At 38.9% G+C, this 12,341-nt stretch overlaps 2 protein-coding genes across 3 annotated transcripts in view; one reads left to right on the top strand and one right to left on the bottom strand.

Moving 5' to 3' along the window:
• Positions 1 to 319: 319 nt before the first annotated feature.
• LOC137260984 (mitochondrial import inner membrane translocase subunit Tim17-A-like) lies at positions 320 to 1,356 on the bottom strand. Its single transcript, XM_067798574.1, has one exon. It carries the CDS (start codon positions 1,294 to 1,296, stop codon positions 784 to 786), a length of 513 nt encoding a protein of 170 aa, XP_067654675.1. The 5' UTR covers positions 1,297 to 1,356; the 3' UTR covers positions 320 to 783.
• A 57-nt stretch (positions 1,357 to 1,413) lies between these two features.
• Positions 1,414 to 12,341, top strand: part of LOC137260975 (uncharacterized protein KIAA0930 homolog) — a 225,905-nt gene continuing 214,977 nt past the window's right edge. For both annotated transcript variants that reach the window (XR_010954832.1, XM_067798566.1), the window contains exons 1-9: positions 1,414 to 1,798; positions 4,688 to 4,848; positions 5,987 to 6,091; positions 6,498 to 6,575; positions 7,787 to 7,888; positions 9,323 to 9,463; positions 10,607 to 10,798; positions 11,139 to 11,313; positions 12,018 to 12,170. Coding sequence is in view for 1 of the 2 variants with exons in the window: in XM_067798566.1 (XP_067654667.1) it covers positions 1,666 to 1,798; positions 4,688 to 4,848; positions 5,987 to 6,091; positions 6,498 to 6,575; positions 7,787 to 7,888; positions 9,323 to 9,463; positions 10,607 to 10,798; positions 11,139 to 11,313; positions 12,018 to 12,170 (1,240 nt within the window). In the remaining variant the exon portion in view is untranslated. The remainder of the gene's footprint in view (positions 1,799 to 4,687; positions 4,849 to 5,986; positions 6,092 to 6,497; positions 6,576 to 7,786; positions 7,889 to 9,322; positions 9,464 to 10,606; positions 10,799 to 11,138; positions 11,314 to 12,017; positions 12,171 to 12,341) is intronic.

The raw sequence follows: 12,341 nt of genomic DNA, 5'->3' as shown, positions 1-12,341 counted from the left end.
TTATCACCAACCAATGTCGATTTGAAGTGAACTGTAGATTTCATCACAACCCACATGTGCCAATACATGAACAGAGGTTACCTGAAAGACATTGTCTTGAGTATGACAAGTACCAGTACCAGATAATTCTGCGAGTGGTTTTTATGCTGCACTCAGGAATATTCCAGCCATATGGTGGTCTGTAAGTAATCCAGTCTAAACAAGACAATCCAGTGATCAACAGTGCAAGTATCGACCTCGGCAAACTGGGATACAATGACTATTTCAGCCAAGTCGGTGAAGCTGGTCCCGTTTCATGGTATAATAATGAAAAAAAACATTGTCAATTACAAATTTTAATTTCCAGTGTCTCTTGTTGGTTTCTAAGTAGATCACTTAACAACATGTATTTCACATACATAAATATGGCAAATAAAGAATAATCTTAAGCCCTCGGAGAGTTCAGTTTCTTGTCTAAAACAGAGACATGTACATTTCATAATGAATGATCACATTTAACCCCCTTCAATTCTGGAGGACAACAATGGGGTGTTGACGCATATCAAACCCATTACTTCAAATAACATTACATGTATCTACACAATGTTGTCAAGTCTAAACGTCTGTTTTTATAACGCAGCACAAGTTCCATTCCACAGATTAGTTGCAGTCGTGAAACACGTCAAAAAATGTTTCACTAGATGTTCCCTGTTTCACTCCACAAGACCAATATACTCTCTGTAAGAATATATAAGTAATCTCTAAAATGCTATGAATGTTTTCCAAGTCTAATAAATACATTCATTATTGATAATTGGGTGTTGATTGTCCAAATATATTACTCTGAGCTTGAGGGGGCTGTGGTTCTTCCATGACAGTCCTGTTGGCTGGGTTGAACTGTTCGGCTGAGAAACGGGTGAACATTATCCCCATGCCTTCTATGAGTGCCAACAGAACGCCACCAATAATGGCAGAGCCCACCATGGCTCCTGCTCCATTCCTCACAGAAAGAATGGCACCGGTTAGGGCACCACTTGTTATAGAATTCCATGGATCCTCTTTCTTTCTGATATACACCATTGAACAGTCAATTGCTGAGAAAAGTCCACCCCACACTGCAAAGTTGCCCCCTGTAATGGGAGCCTTCTCTTTAATGGACACGAGGCTGCCAATAAGTCGTCTGTAGTTTCCACTTGGAGCGTTTCTGTACCCTTTAATGCCGTGAAATAACGAGCCACCAATCGCTCCCATCGAAAAAGCGCCACCACAATCGTCAACTATACGCCATGGGCACGGATCACGAGCGTATTCTTCCATGGTTCGGACCCGTTTGGCTTACGAAACCCAAGGACGAAAGGAAAGAACGTGCTCGAAGCCCCCTAGCGACCAAATAGAAACTTCCGAGGAGGTAACTCTTAAATTCTTAGAGTAGCCTCCCTTCGTTATCATTACATTTTGGACACGCCCACTTTTTTGATCGTCGAAGTAATACAAGAAGCAGTGATGAGAAGTCGATCTTGTATTGTGTCTTTGCAGAACTTGTAAGGTTTAAGATGCCGAATGGATAAGAAAAAGAATGCTTTATTGGTTAGCAAGTGGAAAAGGGAGCACCAGTCTATCTGCGAATTTTGAGGTGGTTTACAAAAACGCTTTTTGCCGGAAGTTGATTATCGTAGTTGACAAAATATGGCGGAAGACGAAGAAGCATCGCCTTCGAGTGAACCATCCTCGCCTGTGAAAAAGGAATCGCTCTTGCAGCGAATGCTGAACTCTATTGTTGAAGAGAGGAACAGAACTCACCCTACAATTGGGGACGATGGTAAGGGAATCCCGAACAAGGTGTTGTTTTCCCAAAACAACATGACGAGCATAACCTTATAATTATTGTTCCGTGTATCACGAGTATGAACATACGTATGACACGACAGTCATAATCACTGCATTAGAGTCTTAGTACCATAAGAAAATGAATTTATATAATGATTCTTCATTGGTTGTTTGCTTTGATAATGGTGTAGTTATGTTTATGAAATTTGTTATCGACTGTCATAGTCATACGTTGTTACATTCGATAAATTATTGCGATGTGTTTCTATAAATCAAATACGGTTGGTAGAAACTGATACCAATTTCTTAGTCTATGACTTGCGAAAATACAGACCTACTTGATTTCTGTAAAAATATAGTTATTTTCCAATGACCATTATTCACAACCCAGAAGATCCTGGTTACAATTGGTCCTCAGCAATCCATGTTTGCCATAAGGAGCAACTAACAGGATCAGGCTGCCAGGCTTGAGGACTTAGTTCATGGATGTCAACATACCCCAGCTGCAATTGTCTATGCTCATGATGTTAATCACTGGATTGTCAAGTCTCCAGACATGATTATTTACATACCATTGCCATGTTCCTGGAATATTGCTGTGTTTGGTGTTAAACAAAAAGTAAACCACAAACCAGTAATGCCCTGCATAAGTATAAAATAGTTAACTCCAAATACAATCAGTAGTTCTTTATGCAGGCTCTAATGTAGAAAGACTGTTGAAATTGCTTGGAAACATTTTGAATTGAAAAACTGTTATATTCAGAGGATGTGCTTTAAAGTTTGCTAAGCAAATCATGTTGAATTAATACATGTCAGTGTGTTAAACAAAATATGACAGTCTTCAGGTATGTATTGATGAAATACTCCAGATAAGGGCCATGTTGGCGTATGTACCTATAAAAAATATGCATGATCCAGTAGGAAAAAAGGCAGAAAATGTAGCAGACATGCACCACAGCAATGCTGTACGGTCTTAGTATCATTTACAGACGTATTTATCTGAAAAAGTATTGCTTTGTTGTTTATTGACCTGTTTACACAAGAGTAGCAATGTTGTGGTACATACACGAAACAAAGCACAAGAGTACTTACACGCCATTGAATTCCATTCAGTACTCTAACATTTCCCAGTACTCTTATATTGTAAAGAAAATAATGCATACATACTCTACATTTTGAAAAATTATCTGTGAAACAACTACTGGTTGCAAGTGATGAAAGGTCATCACCAGGGGAATATTTAGTCCATTTTGGGTTCTGAGGGTTGGGGATGGGGGGTTAGTGTTCATGTGTGTTTCGTTAATGGCTCATGAAAACCAACAGTCAATTTGCAGTTTAATAGTGAAGGAATAGGAATGTGTCCACCAAATGATGTTGTTTATGTCTTATCTCTATGCATTAACTCTGTGTACCACACCTGCCCCGACAGTCTTTTTGAGTCAAATGAATTTGAGTCAATGAATTGCATTCTAGCTTGAAAAGTAATAAACATAAAAGTCTCAATGAAACACTGTTCAGTGTTTGTTACGAGGGAGGAATGCAGAGAACGGACAGTCAGCTATTCAAGAAGCATGTTCACAAGTGCCAACAAAGTCATTGATTCATTAACCTGTGCTGTGCCCTCTCCACCCTTTCTTTGTGTAACAACATTTTAATTTCAGGACTTCAATTCTGCAAATATCTAACACAGTTTGTCTGATGTTTTGATTGTGAACAGCATTTCACTGAGTATTGTATGTTGTTACGGTTAAAAATTTACCGTGACAACAATGTAAGAAATCCCCTGTGAACCAGCAAAACAGAACAAAGAAAAGTCATAAACGTTCAAATTATGTATTATTATGCAACGAGAACAAGGTATACAAAGTCACAAGTCAATAGTCACAATGCTGATTACAAATTCAGTACATCTGAGACAAAATCGAAAGCAATGGGTCACAAAATACAATATAGCAAACTCTCCAAAGTCTTAGTGCGAAAAATAATCAACTATGCAGAATGTAAACACAGCGATCGGACTGACAGCAAATAATCAGACGTTGACAGGTTTTGATGATCAAGAGATGGCAGTGATGTATCCTCCAGTTAATATGAATGAGTGTCACCCTCAACACGGCAACCAGCCTTTTTATATATATACTAAGTCATTTCCCAAAAGTGCGGGCACTTACGAACATCTTCAACAGTGTAGAATGCCCTCAAATAAGTCTCCCGGAAGTAAACACACGGAAAACTAGGAGCAGCTAAATTCCAGAAAACCAGAATCCTAAAAGTGTTGACCTGCTATTAAAACGAAACGTGTCCCATCAGAATTATTATTCAAAACACTAAATGTTGTGACCCAATAATAATTATTACTTAATTAATAACAAAAATATACAGAAAATACATACTCGTAACAATGTGTAATAGTTTTTGAAGTAGACTGCAGTTCATCCAGCTGTACCTGATGTTGAGTGTAGAGTTGATTGCTCCAAAGCTAGTACTCCAGATTCAGCCAGATCATATGCAGCTCAAAAAAGCACTCATTACTTCTATAGGACTGTGGTAACTCTGTCATGACAGATTCTTACAGAGATTCATTATAGTGAGTGAGTGAGTTTAGTTTTATGCTGCACTCAGCAGTATCCCAGCTCTATGGCAGCAGTCTGTAAATAATCGAGTCTGGACCAGACAATCCAGTGATCAACAACATGAGCATCGATCTGTGCAATTGGAAACCTAAAGTTAGCAACTACTGCTATTGAGCAAACTGGGTGCAGGGAAATGTCAAGCACTCACGTTTTTCAAGTATATATTGTAGATGTTTAAAGTAAATTCATAAAGTGAACTCATTATTGTGGACAAGTTCCCCAGGTGATATACAGTGTTGTATTTACAGATTCAGGCTTTGAATTAGTCAATGTGAGCAACTTCTGGACCAAGCTGTTCTCGCAGTACTTCCTAGATGGCAGCACCTCACCAGATGAAAGTCGAGATGACATGTTGTTCTACGTGAGAAGGAATAAACTTGGTGCCAAAGGAAAACCTGCTTCTTTACAAGTATGTATATTTGTTATAAAACAATACAGTGGTATCTATCATATCCATACTCTGCTAAGGACAAAACTTTCTGGATGAGCAACTTCTTTATTCAGGTGGAGTGCCATTTCGATACGGCTTCTTGTATTGTTGTCAAGAAAGTCACGATACAAGAAGCTGTATCGAAATGTCACTCCACTTGATTAAAGAAGTTGCTTATCCATAAAGTTTGACGTTATCTGATTCACCAACTTCTAAAGATCAGGACTGTCTCAGGTACAGATTAAAGACTAAAATCATGGTCAACTTGAGTTATAGCAACGAGTCATAGGCAAACTGATTTGTCACTTGGTGACAAATTGAAACTGATTGACGAGTCAGTTATGTATAAACAGACGCATCTCAGTCAGAAATACAAGTGAACATTAAATTAACACACTTTTTGCAGTAAAAGTATGAATGATTCATTGTATTTAGCATCTTGTGACTGATTTTATGTGCAGGTCCTAACTTCATATATGAAGGGATAGAAAATAGATGTGGTTCTGATAAACACAAAATCAAGTTTGATAGGGAAGTATTTCTTTCTCTTTTGAACAACTTCTGTTTTGTAAAACTGACAGATTGTAAACCTGAATCATTTATGACATGTCTTACAAGATTTCTTTGAAATAAATGTGTTTAAATAAGAAACAAAAATTCATTCAAAAATGATATGATATAGTGCATATGTGACTCTACATATTTGAAAAATACTTCCAAATATTTTCAAGTCATAGCTAGGTGATGCAATATATTTTCAAATAATTGTACCTTCAGTCCAAATTACTCCACTACATAGTAGAAACAATTTAAGGTTTCTGACTAGAAACTATGCTTGTCGTATGAGGCGACTAACGGGTGGTCAGACTTGCTGACTTGGTTGGCACATGTCATCGGTTCCTGATTGCGCAGATCGATGCTCATGTTGTTGATCACTGGATCGTCTGGTCCAGTCTGATTATTTACAGGCTGCCGCCATATAACTGGAATATTGCTGAGTGCAGCATAAAACTAAACTCACTCACTCACTCTGACTAGAAACTGCAATCGACAAATTGATTGATTTTATATGTACTTCGCTGTTTAACTTATTTTTGGTTGATTTCTTTCGTAACAGGCAGAAATAGAAGTCTACCGTCGTGACTCAAAGAAGCTTCCATCTCTCGATGATAAGACAGTTGACTGGGAGGAGACTGTCTATCTCAACATTATCTTACATCAGGTGAATATTGCACAATGTCAGCATCAAGTGAATGTCTCGTCACAGCTATTTCAAGGCTATGTCAGATTAATGACAAAATATTGGAGTCAGCTTTGCATTGTAACGTGTAAATATCATAGATAGATCCCCCCTTTTGTCCTGAAATTTTGTTAAATGACCATTGAAACATGGGTGAAAAGGAAGTGTGCACACCATCTTTTGTCAACAGTGTACCCCACTCCTTTCTCAAAAAGCTGTATCTAGCCCTGAATATCATGTTCAACAATTATTTATGATGTGAGGAGTTCACCTCAAGATAGTTTTACAACATATGATTATTATTATGATTATATTATTATTATTATATGTTTATTATATGTTTATTATTATTTTCATTATTATTATTATTCCTTTGCTTGTCCTGCAGTTTGTCTACAGAGTCACATGTGCGGTGTGTACAAGGACTGATGAGAAAAATCTGCAGATACTCAGGAAGTTCACTCAGGTTAGAAGTTGATAATAACGTAAAGCCAAATGTCATGTTAGTTTCACACTTAAATATGACTGTCACAAAATAAAGTCATACTCTGACAAGCTCAAATGCCTAACTTACACTATTGGGCAGTCACATGTGCCCTCATCAACAATATGCCCACAAGAAGCAAGTGGATTCCGCAGGCACACCTGGAAACTGGCGCATTTTCGCATGCAAGACTTCTGGAACAGTAATCTGTAGACTGCCTGTTTGATGACATTGTTAATGACCTTGACCTGCACAGACAAGAGCAGGAGCCAGTGATTGTTGTCCCAGAAACAGTCTTTACTAGTTATGATTGTTTCCTAAGTCCAGGCATGAACGTTAATGTAGACATCAGTTCATACAGAACTAAATCATTCTAAATTGTAAACTCAGAAAGTAGTCTCACAAAATCAGTGAAACACACAGCACCAAGTTAATGAGGGAAAAAACAATGAATGGGTAAACTGTATGATAGCAGACATATATATCCGCCCCTGTCACGGAAATCTGTGGACACATGAATATCAAAATTGCCAAACTTTGTCACACTGGAATGTGTTGATTGGAACGTTCCTTTGTTGAATTCCAGTTTGAAGTTGTTACTATGACAGCACATTAAAATGACATTAATCTGTTTGTCACAGAAACTGATTAGTTGTACCATTTACTTGTTAAAAACTGCAGATTTTTTTCATACAAATACGGGGCAACTTCTGTCACACATCACTGATTTCGTAGGTCACAGAGGGAAACTTTATAGAGGCCACATGCCACAGTTTTAATTAACAAGGTGTGAATGAGGTTCTTGAGAGGCATTTAGAAGTTGGTATTCTAATAGACGACAAAATGTCATGGATGTCAACTTCTTCTTTACTGTTTTCACGTTTCTTGGCTATTCCTTGCAAGAGAATGGGCAAGGAACAGCCCAGAAACATCGTGAAAACAATAACGAAGAAGTTGACATCCATAACATTTTGTCGTATATAAGATGTGAATGGCTTAAGTTTGCTTGTGCTTAATTAACTAGATGTTACTGGACTATAATTAATCAATTGTTAAATCGCTACTGATTGTATTGTGGTAATGTTTTCTGCTTGACTGTTTCACTTTGGACAAGCTCTTTAAAAATAGTTTCAAGAGCTGAGATTATCCAGAGAGTACCATACATCCAGTGATATATAATTTGTGTATTTCAGCGGGTCTATCCTTCCCCGAGTCGTCGTCGAATGGATAGTAAGGGTACAGAAGAAGAAATAACATATCCAAATATATTCTTTACAGTTGATAATTTTGAAGAGGTAAGACCACGACTGCTTCATGTTTTCTATTTTAAGGATAGTGTTAACTGACCATCCTCATTTATTTGTGTGTTATCTCCATTTTTCAGTCATATAACTTTGGCCTTCATAATTCATGATTGACATGAAATATCATCAGTACGCTCTCTTTCACCTCAAAAACGGTTGAGAGCCATCACAAATTCTATCAACTGTTTTGGGACTCTTGAAAACTTGTTTTCATGCTGAAGTTTCTTTTATGATGGGACGATGGGGTGGTCTAGTGGTTAAAGTGTTCAATCATCACACAGAAGGACCAGGTTTGATACCTGACATAGGTACAATGTTTGAAGCCAATTTCTGGTGTCCCCTGCCATGATATTGCTCGAATATTGCTCACTTGAGTATGACTTTTGATGGGATCAGATATATCACATCAAGACGAAAACTGAAGAGGAATTGTCAGGGAGTGCTATAACACCATGAAAATCTGGGTAGAATTCATCTTTTTGAACCAGTGTTGACCGTAAGTGGCCTGAAAGAGACCCCTGCTTGTTCGATGGTCAGGCTCACTGGCTTGGTTGATTCATGTCATCCTGTTTTTATTGTGTAGGTTTGATGATGCCGATCCATGGATTCATTATGTAGTGCTGTCAGACTGTTTAAATAGACTTGTGGGAATTTCATGATGCTTTCAAGTCAACATGGTTCTATGTAGTGTGACAAAAACTTGAAGGAAATCATTATCTTGAACATTACATACAACACATACAGTAATACACAATCCCTCATTCTGAAATAATGTTCAGATTACAGTACGTTTTTTATTCTGCCCATTATATAGTCTCATATAGGCCAGTGAAGGTCCGGGGTAGAGTAAGCCTTCAGCAACCCATGTTTGCTGTAAAAGGAGACTCAGGTTGTCGTAAGAGGCAACTAATGGGATCGGGTGATCAGGCTCGTTGACTTGGTTGACACATGTCATCGGTTCCCAATTGCGCAGATCGATGCTCATGTTGTTGATCACTGGATTGTCTGGTCCAGACTCGATTATTTACATACCGCCACTATATAGCTGGAATATTGCTGAGTGCAGCGTAAAACTAAACTCACTCACTCATTCACTAGTCTCATATATGCATGGTGATGGCTCTCTGATGTGTTCACTTGTAGTGTTTTGCAGAGTTACTTCCCTTTATACAGAATTCTCTCTGTCACTTACTTAATGATTCTGTGAATGTTTGAACATTTTTAAGTATAAACTGTGAAATATTACTTCTTGGAGAGGCATTTAGAAGTTGGAGTAGTAAGGAAGGATGACAATATATGCTTACTTGATAGCAGTGTTAGAACTTACACCAAAACATCGCTCTGATAGCAGTTGCTCATCCATATATTGTCATCCTTCCTGTGATATATTATCCTATTTCAAACCAAGGTTGTTTTTTGTGTCAGGCCTTCCAAGACATCATCATTCGTGATAGTGAGAACATCGCTGTGGAGTTGCTGGCAACAGACAAAGACGGGTCTTTCCAGGGGCTTATATTCCAGGGCTCTGTCAAGTATGAATCACTTAAGAGGGTGTATGATGCTCGGGTAGGTAGTTTTTTTTACTCATGATGATTTATGATGCATGGGTAGGTGGTTTTGTTACTCAAGATGGTTTATGACACACGGGTAGGTGGTCTTGTTACTCAAGGGGGTTTATGATGCACAAGTAGGTGGTCTTGTTACTCAAGAGGGTGTACGATGCCAGGGTAGTTGGTTTTGTTGATGATTTATGATGCACAAGTAGATGGTCTTGTTACTGAAAAATATGTACTATGCATGGGTCAGTGGTCTTGTTACTCAAGAGGATTTACAAAGATTAGGTGGTTTTGGTATTCAAAGTGTGTGATGCATGGGTAGGTGGACTTGTCACTCAACAAAGTGTTTGATGCATGGGTAGGTGGACTTGTTACTCAACAATGTGTATGATGCATGGGTAGGTGGACTTGTCACTCAACAAAGTGTATGATGCATGGGTAGGTGGACTTGTTACTCAACAATTTGTATGATGCATGGGTAGGTGGACTTGTTACTCAACAATGTGTATGATGCATTGGTAGGTGGACTTGTCACTGAACAATGTGTATGATGCATGGGTAGGTGGACTTGTCACTCAACAAAGTGTATGATGCATATGCATGGGTAGGTGGACTTGTCACTCAACAATGTGTATGATGCATGGGTAGGTGGACTTGTTACTCAACAATGTGTATGATGCATGGGTAGGTGGACTTGTCACTCAACAATGTGTATGATGCATGGGTAGGTGGACTTGTGACTCAACAACGTGTATGATGCATGGGTAGGTGGACTTGTCACTCAACAATGTGTATGATGCATGGGTAGGTGGACTTGTCACTCAACAAAGTGTATGATGCATGGGTAGGTGGACTTGTCACTCAACAAAGTGTATGATGCATGGGTAGGTGGACTTGTCACTCAACAATGTGTATGATGCATGGGTAGGTGGACTTGTGACTCAACAAAGTGTATGATGCATGGGTAGGTGGACTTGTCACTCAACAAAGTGTATGATGCATGGGTAGGTGGACTTGTCACTCAACAAAGTGTATGATGCATGGGTAGGTGGACTTGTGACTCAACAACGTGTATGATTACCAAGTATATGTTCTTGATACACAACAGGGTGTACAATGCATGGGTCAATAATGTTTATGACTGTCATTCCAGATAAGTTTAACCTCAAAGATGGTCCAGCGAATGTCATTAGGATGGTTTAAAGGTCACAAGCGTGTGGAGTACATGCGAATGAGGGGTCCCCAAGGCAAAGGTCACGCCGAGATGGCCGTGAGTCGGGTCAAAGGGTCTGGTCCAGAAACACCCGACATGGAAAACTTTCCAGTAGATGATTTTGATGATCAGGTGAGGTTTAGTCCATTTTTAGCTTTCCTTGATAATTTGTGTTAGACAAAAGACCTAGTTCTAAATTTTAAACATAACCCCTGCAGGCTTATTCTATCTCAAGAAGAGTTTTTCTCCTTATAGTCATAGATTCGGTAGGTGAGACACTGGCTGGCCTTTTAATGTGTCATAAAGGCAGTTTTACTGAAGAGATGGCAAAACTTTATGGATGATCATCTTCCTTATTTACACAAAAGCAACATTATGGTGTAGCTTCTTATACCGTTTTCCAGCATATGTCATCTCGATACTTTAAACTTCTACAATGTCATTCAAACAAAGTTTTTATTGTGTTCTGCAGCAAAACCAGTATGCACAGAGGAGGATGAGTGACCCAAGCTCAGGATTCAGCTCACTGATGCGCGGTGGGTTTAGACGAGCAGTTGGTATGAAAAAGTCACAATCAGAAACCGAAAATGTTGAAACTGTCGCTGATGACGGATGCCATGAAGTGGAGGCAGGTACACTACAAGAGGGTAGGCAAACATTCCCACTCTACACTTGATGGATAGTAGGTAGCCAACATTGCTTCACTTGATGGATAGTGGGTAGCCAACATTGTTTCACTTGATGGATAGAGGGTAGCCAACATTGTTTCACCTATGAATAGTGGGTAGATAACATTGCTTCCCTTATGGATAGTGGGTAGACAACATTGCTTCACTTAATTGATAGGGGTAGGCAACATTGCTTCACTTAATGGATAGTGGGTAGCGAACATTGCTTCATTTAATGGATAGTGGGTAACCAGCATTGATTCACTTAATGGAAAGTGGATAGCAAAAATTGCTTTGCTTACTGGGTACTGGGTGGCGAACATTGCTTTACTTATGGACAGTGGCTAGACAAAGTTGCTGCATTTGATGGATAGTTTGTGGACAACATTTCTTCACTTACTGAGAAGACAGTATTTATTATTGCCTCTTTTAAAGGGTAGTGGATAGGTGTATTATGCATCATGCCAAAGTAGACACACTTGCATCTTTTGATTGATTTGACCTGTACCAGAAAAGTCTCGTTACCTGTCCATATAGTGATTCATGGGAGTTGAAGAGCCGATCTGTGTGTAATACTTTGTCCATTGCTCACAGCTTCACTTTCTCACTCACTTGTTTCTAATCGTATCACCTGGCACTTCTGAGATCATATCCTCTGCTTACTATTTCCATGTTTCTTGCAGAATTAAATACAAACTTGGATCAGTACAATGGTTTCTGGGGCAAGTCTTTTGGTCAGGCCTGGCACTGGTTCAAGGAACAGAAGCGAGCCAGCAGTGTCGCCCTCAACGCTTACCTAACATATATCACCCTACCATGGCATAGAATCATTGCAGGTTCGTACATGGAAGTTTCAGGGCAACATTTTGTGACCACCTGGTGTCATCACCATTTCCTGGGATGTTTTATTAGTGTGTAAATGAGGTCTTCTTGTCTGATATTCTGACTAATTATATAGGACCAGCTAGTTTTGTTCCTCTCTTCTTGAATATCCAGGGTAATATCTT

The sequence above is a fragment of the Haliotis asinina genome, chromosome 14 (genome assembly GCF_037392515.1).
Source record: "Haliotis asinina isolate JCU_RB_2024 chromosome 14, JCU_Hal_asi_v2, whole genome shotgun sequence".
NCBI classification, from domain to species: Eukaryota; Metazoa; Mollusca; class Gastropoda; order Lepetellida; family Haliotidae; genus Haliotis; species Haliotis asinina.
Note: the sequence above shows the minus strand (reverse complement) of the source record. Positions and strands in the feature narration are given on the sequence as shown.